We start from the raw sequence: 8,425 nt of genomic DNA, 5'->3' as shown, positions 1-8,425 counted from the left end.
GGAAATGCATGATTAAACCATGCAACTGACTTTTCGATAAACCCTTCCCCTCGACAGGGATTTTCCAATCAAAGCAAACGTAACTAGGCACGGCAAGTCAGTCAAAACTTGGAATTTCAGCACACCAAAGCGGTATTAATGGGGCTGTGGTAAGAATGATAATCTGTGTTTAATAATTTGGAGGGAGGGGTCTTTTTGTAATCTTCACAAAACCAAAAACACGAAAGCAAACTGGCAGAAATGGATGGGTTTATCCCGAATATAACTGCCGAATGTGTGCATGGCTGAGGGAAGTCCTCACCCCCAAAACCGTTTGTCTTGTAAATGTAAAAATACAAACAATACCGCATAATTCTTACCTCTGTGTCACTCTGTCCCAATGTGTTCTTTGGAGCAAGCATCCAAACAAGTTGAAATAATTACTGTTATGTTTTGAATGGTTGCTGCTAGCTCTGCAATACAAAACAAGAACAAGTTGCATGTCTTCTACAGATCATGGATCATCAACTGTTGGCGATGCTAATTTAGACATGAAGCATAGCCTCAGTTTTTTACCACAGTATCATGTATGTAGCCATCAAGTGCAAATTTAAGATGCTTCTCGCTTTAATCAAGTTAGCTGGAGGCATATTTTTCTCGCAGTTCACAGAGTTACCGTGATTTGATTGTTGTCTTGATCTTCAACAAAAAAAAAAGGCAGGGCAAACGCACTCTGTCTGATCACGGCCTAAGGAGTGCATTGTTTTGTCATCTTTTTATTTACTCTTTTAAGCTGTGCCTCATAGCTCTGAGTTCAGCCTTGTCTGTTTTGCTTCGCCTCCCAAATGTCACCACCTCCGTCAGTGGGCAGAGCTGTAGGCACCGCTCCAGATCTGCCTCTCCAATTCGCTTTTGAGTTACTGCAATTTAGGCCCATTAAAGTTAAAGCAAATGCAAGCAAAGGGGAGACACTTCAAACAGTTTTCTCCACAGTCAGACTCTCTTTCTCTCTGCCATGGGCTCTGATTCAAAGTCTGCCACAAAAATGCGTTGTCAGATGTGATTTATTCAGTAATTTAAACTCTGTTTTGATAGTGTCTCTGAAACTTGGATAGCATTTCTGTCAAAGTTAATAACTAATAATTTAAACACCAGAACATAAAAAAAACTTTATGTTGAGTTGGATGGGGAGGCGATTACAGCATAATGATTTGTGTTTGTGTGGCTTAAAACAACTATCCAAAACAGCCTTGGAGTGTTTTTTTTTACATGGACTTTGTTTCCTGTTTTATCTGAAGATCCTTTCTACAAAATCTCTTTTTAGGGGTTGTAACTGGCACTGAGTGAATTTTCTAGTGAACCTGTTAGAGCTGTCCTTCTAGACAACATAAACCAAGTTTCAAGTCTTTGATGCTTCTGGCACAGGATGATGAAACCAGTGTGTGCAGATACGGAGTGATGAAATATTGAATGGAAGCAGATTGAAACGTAGGTCTTGGGACATGAGTGGCATCGCTGGGGAGTGTAAGTTTCATCTTTATGTCAGACCCTTTTTTTCTGTTCTGATAATCCATCTGAAATCACACAGAAATGAACAAAAGCAACTTCTTATTTTCCGCCGTTATAAATGTTGATTTTATAAATTTGAAATCTGAAAATTTGAAATGTTGAATGTCACTAGCAAGTTTTTTCAACTAATGTTGACTAATGCCAACTATGAGTTGGTGGAATTTTAAAATCTAATTTCTTAGTCATTTTTTGAGCAATTGGTCAAGCATAAGCTGGCTTCTTATTGTAGAAAGTGACCATCAATTTTTCCAGCTCAAATGACAACTGTCTGGCAGGGTTGATCAGCTATAGCTAGCTAACTAACCAAGCTACGGTAATGTCAGCTCTAAGAGCTGGTTGAAAAACGAACATCCTGTAAACAAGGTCTTAAAGTTGCACTTAATGGCTACATTCTAGATTTCATGTTAAAAGCCTTGAGGCTAAAGTTAACAGGACCCCTTTGAAAAATGTATAATGCTCACCGGTTAATCCATCAAGATCCATGTTCATATCAACACTAAAGTTTAACATTACAAGGCTGTCTGGATGAGGACTAACCCCTGTTTTTGGCAAATGTAACGCTTTCTCGGTTAACGTTGGTGGGGGTTGCTGGAGTGGTAAGTTCTCAGCTAATGTTAGAGCAGAGAAAAACCCTGTTTAATCCATTCTTTACATTTTTGCTCTTGGGTTTTTGGGGAAAACACTTAAGGAAGCTAAATCCCAGAAATCACCCTCCAAACTTTAAATTATCTTAATATCTTAACTTAATGTCTTACTAAAGTTGTTGAAGCATTGCATGGGACGCTGCTTCAAAATGTCGAGAAATAATCATCTGTTCAGGGGAGGGTTTTTATATTTGGGCTTGTATGGCCTTTATTTGATAAGATAGCTTGAAGACAGGAAGTAGAACTAGAGATGGGGGACAACATGCAGCAAAGGGCCGCAGCAGGACCGTTGGCTTTAAACCTGCGGCCATTGCTTAGGACTCAGCCCAAATGGGGTGCACAGTCACTGGGTGAGATAGAGGTCGCCCCCAGGGGAGGGTTTTGTAGTGAATAGTTAATTGCTAAAATTGCCTTCAGTCATTGCAGACAAGATCAAACACCTGCATCAGCTGAAACAAACAATGTTCTTTTTCTTGTTGTTAAACGAGCATGTGATATTTGCAGAGTGCACGGTTCATGTCCAAGCAAAAGGGCAGTATTTGCATCTTGCACCTGTCAGTCAAAGGGGCTTGAAGAGCCGCATTAGCTGTATTGCAAGAGTCTGCATAGACAGCAAAGGACGCAACATCTGAGATCAAATGTCCTTATATTGTTGCAAATAATAGAAAGTGGTGGTTTAATAGAAGATACATGGATAGGACTAACCTTTGGAAAAAGTAATAATCAGCAGCTTACATGCAGATGTGGGACACCATTGTAGCTCATTTGTCCATAGGTATTCAGTCCCTCTTTTTAGGATGGTTACAGTTAATCTTGTTCTTGCACTCTACATATACAGTAGAAATTTAGGTTGGAAAAGATCCTGAAGAGAGGCGAACAGAATGTTACCTGATGTAAATACCAATTGTGCGGTGGATCTGTCTTGCTGTGCTTCAGATCTCATCTAAGTTTGGTGAAAGAAAAATATTTTGACACATTTTTCATTATGTATAAAGACAGTCATGGCAGATTAGAAAATGGCTTCTGTTACGTTTCCATGTCCTGAGAACATTAAGTCGTAATCCGACCAGAGAGGAGAGCCATGACCGCTGCAGGCTGTACCATGAAGAAGTGTTTCAACTCAGTTAAGTGTTTCTGCAGTCAATTACTGCATGGCAACCATGGAAACTAGAGGGACATTTTTTAACCCACTGTAGCTTTGCCCCAGATTAGAAGCTCAATAAAACATTTTACACTGCCTCCAGGCAGAGCAAGTCATCCAGTAAAAAGCAAGAGAGGAAAGAGACGATTTGTGGGTGTCCTGTGGCCTGGCCTTGGTAATTAACAGTTTAGGTACAAGCACATGGGAAGACCCAGGTTGTTCACAGCTGACCTCTGCTTAAGAATAAACATTTTGATTTAATGTATTGGAGACATCAACGAGCCAAGAGTTTTATCACAAGGTGGAAGAGGTCGATTGAACACATTGTGATATTTTGTGCAACAGTACAATCAGCCAGAACGCTGTCTGATGAGCAGACAGTGCGAGCCTGCCATTTCACCATCGATCTTTAACTCAATGTGTTCAAATCACGTTCGCATGGATTTCCATGCAGTTCTTCCATATGGATGAATAGGCAGTAACAAGAGGCTGCCTGGTGTTGTGATTTTATCAAGTTTTTAAACACAGGCATTTTCCCATATGTTTTAGAGCTTAAGAGTGCAATTATACTGTATTTGTGAGTGTTTTATCTTGATGACACACTTTTGCAAATCTGCCTTTGTTTGATGTCATCAGCGGATAGCTAAATCCTCAATAGGCGTCGTTTATGTTATGGCTGAGAAATTGATCTGAAATGCCTTTCCTTCCACCTACCACCTGTGTTTTCAAGGTGTAGTGCAGGGAAATATGATCCGCCATGAGCACGGCCTATTTTATTTTGAAAATTAACCAGATGTTTTATTTATTTCTGTGCTTGACCTCCTGTCCCACACTATCTGCCATGTGCGTAATTGCTGCGGAGCTCTCCAGGCTGCAGATCGCCGGAGCTGCAACGCAGCCGTTCTGCAGTCCGTGGAAATACACACGTTGACTTTTATGGAAACCAAATTACTCCGACACCGTTCCGGAGCGAATCCGCAGCCGTTTCGCATCCTGTGGAAATTGGGGGTTACCCCAATTCCAAATTCAGAGTTGTTTCATCTCCACTCCTCTGGATGGAAACAAACTGTTGTGGTTTTTGTGGTTCTATTCTACATGAATTTGCAAAATCTTGTGGGTCCTCGAGACTTCAGCTGTCAGTCACGGCCGCAGCCGTTCCGCAACAGATCCGGACCTAGTGGGTGTTGACGGACGGCGGAGCACGGAGCCGTCACGGAGCGGAGCCGATCCACAGCCAATCCACATCCTGTGGAATTTGGGGGTAAGGCTGGGGAACTGACCTTCCTCTGGCCCCCACCGTGTCATTAGGCAGCTGATAATCCCCTTGCTAGAGGCAAGAGGAAGTGAGGCACCATGGGAGGAGAGGAGATGAGGGGAAAGGAAGGGAGGTCTTATTCTCAGGTTAGACCGAGCTGGCTCTCATTTGCTGCTTTGATCAGTTCACTTGTGTTTAATCAAACCAAGCAGTCTGCAGGGAAACAACATCCTATCACATGAGAAGAACAACACTGCAGCCAGCACAGCCAACTGTTCATTCAACCAAGCAAAGAAAACAACCTCCAATAGTGTTAAAGGAATGGTTTCACATTTTAGGAAATACTCTCTATTTGCTTTCTTGTCCTTAACCTGTATAAACTAATGTTAAGATCGTTAATCGGTACATTGTTATTAAAAATATACAGCAAAACAAACAAGACGTAAAATTAATGAGTGAGCTTTACAGGTGCTGGTAAGAAGATTTTTTTTTAAACCTTTGGACAGAGAATTGCTAACTGTTTCCTCCCTTTTCCAGTATTTATGCTAGACTAATCGTCTTGTTGCTGTAGCTTCATATTTACTGGACAGACATGAAAGAGCTATTGCTCTTCTCATCTTACTAAGGGAATGAGCTTCATTCCAAAATGTCAAACTATTTTTTTTTTTTACTTTAAAACTGCTTCAGTATATAACAATACTCTGTGACATTGTGATACACAATAGTCTATTGTATTGAATTTTAATTTTGTAGTTCATTGGTCAAGCAAACACAACTGCTATAGAAAATGTCATGCATTGAGTAATGCAATGTTGCACGTTGCAGTGCATCTTAGTCATTTATTCTACAGATGTACTGACACACTGGAGCGCAGGCCGACATAGAAAGTCACATAACAATCAGCAGCTCCAATGAGTTACTATCACATTTGTTTAGCTACTATGCAGGATAAGAGCCTTTGTGATTCTTACAAATGCTGTATTCCATCCTCTGTTTCCATTTCCACTTATGGGAGTGAAGATGCATGGCCAGCAAAAGCAAGCCTTATTCCATGGCCCGTATGAGTAATATGGGCCAGAATCCAATTAGAGTCAATGATGTATCTAATCAATTGATCCATCTTTCCCGGGCTGATGACTTGCTGTTATAGATGACTGGAAAGGCGGCTTTTCAACATGATCTGATTGATATCAGCTCCCAGGGGAAATTGCTACTGTCCAATGCCAGATTGTGGCCTGACGTTTGGGGAGAGGGGAGAAATAAAGTGCTGTGGTAGCATCCCATATGACCTGATTCTGCCTCCCGCTGTCTTTCCTCTTTCTTCAGGGGCCACTTGTCCCAGTTTTATTTATCTTCGGGTAGGAGATTTGTGATGGGGTTTTTTGCGCCTCTCACTCTCACACTGTCTCCTCTTTTTCCCTAATATAGACGTTAGGCGGAGGACGATCTACGAGTACCACCGCGTGGAGCTGACGAAGACGAAGATCACCAATTCTACAGCCGTGGAAATGATGCCTTTACCAAGTAAGAATTTTAGTAAGAACTTTAGTGAAACAGCTTTTGGCTCAGTCAGAGTGGTATTTGAGGGATTCTTTATGGTAATGAGGAATTTACTGTCGACCTTTTCCTTGGCTGTATGTCAATTAGGCTATTGATTGTGTAAATTGTTTGAGATTTGATCTTCTTCCTCCCCAGCCTGTCTGCAGTTCACCAGCTGTAGCACGTGCATCTCCTCACAAATCAACTTCAACTGCAGCTGGTGCCATCGGCTCAACAGGTTGGACCTTTGAACACTTTTACTCTCAAAGGATTCATCTGTAATTCCTTTTACTCCTCTCCTCCCAACACATTCTCACTGAGGCTGCAACTAACCATTATTGTCATTATCAACTAGCCTGCAAATGATTTAGTCTAGAAAATGTCAAAATGTAGTTAAAGGTCCCATGACATGGTGCTCTTTTTATGTTTTTATATAGGCCTTAGTGGTCCCTTAATACTGGATCTGAAGTCTCTTTCCCAAAATTCAGTCTTGGTGCAGAATTATAGCCACTAGAGCCAGTCCCACTCGGAACTTTTCTTAGTATGTGGGGGGGGCTTGACCAACTGCCACTTTGCTCATTTGAAAGTCATGATGTCTCTCTCTCAAGGATGGGCCAAATTCTCTGGGCGGCCAAAGCAGGGAAAGGGGAGAGATTCTAGATCGGCCCATCTGAGCTTTCATTTTCTCAAAGGCAGAGATACCCAGGGCTCGGTTTACACCTATCTATCACCCATCCACCTATATTGGTGGTAGTAGCTCAGTCTGTAGAGAGTTGGGTGGCGAACTGAAGGGTAACTGGTTCAAGTCCCAGTGCGGACCAAAGTACCGATTGTGGATTGGTAGCTGGAGAGATGCCACTTCACCTCCTGGGCACGGCCAGGTGCTCTTGAGCAAGGCACCATACCCCCCCTAGACGCTCAGGGCGCTGGTCCATTTGTGCATGAATAGGTCCTGAGCATATGTGTGTATTTCAGGCCTGTGTGTAGTGATTCTAACAAAACAGAGTGTAAATTGTAATGTCCACACTGGGGATCAGTCAACAGTATAAAGTATAAATTATAAAAAATTATTGCCATTTCTAGCCACTGGGGGACCGAAGGCAGGCTGGGGGAACGCATATTAATGTTAAAATACCTCACAAAGGGAAATTTTAATGCCATGGGACCTTTAAAAAAATACTTGTCTGACAAACTGTACAAAAACTAAAGAAAACTGTGATAAGCAGCAAATCAGACGAATTGGAAAATTCTTGTCATGCTTAAAAATGTTACTGTAACGATTAATTGATTATCAAAATAGCGCCAAAGTTTTTCCTGTTGAGTGATGAATCAACTAATTGTTTCAGCTCTAACTCTCACACCCATTAACTCTGGTTTGCACATACTGTAATTCATGCACAACTGCCTTTTTTAAGAAGGTTAGATTTTTTGGGGGGGGGTATTAATTTTAAACCATAAGACTTTCATATTAAAATAGGTGTTTTTAAGTACAAATATAAATTCTGCATTCCTTACACAAACAAATATTTTACTTTTAAAACTTCATCCAACATCTCTACCCAGCTGCAAGCATTCATGATCATGAAATCCCTCTTTAAAAATCTTGCCATTTGTAGTATTGGTGAATATAGCAGTTACATTTTGATCAGTACTGTTCCCTAAAAACATTATTTAAATTTGAAATAGAGGCCTAGACAGGTTTGGGGCTAACACTTCACCAGCATGGCTGGCAGCAAAAGTTTGATTTACTGAATAATTCAGTGATAATACAGTAGATGCTCAAGAACAATCAGCGGAACCAATCAGAGATACGTTAGTTACAACCATACCTATTGTGGACACAATTCTAAAACCACACTGAATGTGCCAAAGTGGAAAAAATTGATGTTAGAATAACTTAAATTTAGTCAAGGTTAAACCAATGTTTTGTTGGTGGTTTGCATATTTCCGTGTAAAACATAACCCATCTGGAGTACACACAGTCCACAGACTTCTTGTTAATACAGTGTGAATGATGAACATTACAAGTAAGGTGTCTACAGTATCTCGGCTGCCATTGCACTCAGTGAATGGGAATGTAGTTGTACGATTTAGAGACAGCAACTCATTTTAACATTCAATCGACTCACATCTGTTCTGTCAACCTCTGCTCCACTTTTTATCTTATCCTTCCCGTCTCCCTGCACTTCAAACAAAAGTAAATATTTGAGCTGCTAAAGAAGTGTTAGCATTCCTCCCCAGAATGTCTTGACAGCTGAAATGTGAGCTGATGTGTTTTTTTTTTTTTGTTGGATGGAA

At 41.0% G+C, this 8,425-nt stretch overlaps 1 protein-coding gene across 1 annotated transcript in view; it reads left to right on the top strand.

Annotated features, from left to right (window-relative positions):
- The window catches only part of plxdc2b (plexin domain containing 2b), a gene marked incomplete in the record, with an annotated part of 91,003 nt that overhangs the window by 64,118 nt on the left and 18,460 nt on the right, over positions 1-8,425 (top strand). Inside the window, 2 exon segments of the mRNA XM_032504160.1 lie at positions 6,017-6,112; positions 6,284-6,365. Of these exon segments, the coding sequence (XP_032360051.1) occupies positions 6,017-6,112; positions 6,284-6,365 (178 nt within the window).

This window comes from Etheostoma spectabile, chromosome 22 (assembly GCF_008692095.1).
Source record: "Etheostoma spectabile isolate EspeVRDwgs_2016 chromosome 22, UIUC_Espe_1.0, whole genome shotgun sequence".
Lineage (NCBI taxonomy): Eukaryota > Metazoa > Chordata > Actinopteri > Perciformes > Percidae > Etheostoma > Etheostoma spectabile.
The sequence above is the reverse complement of the archived record's forward strand: the minus strand, read 5'-3'. Positions and strand labels throughout refer to the sequence as shown.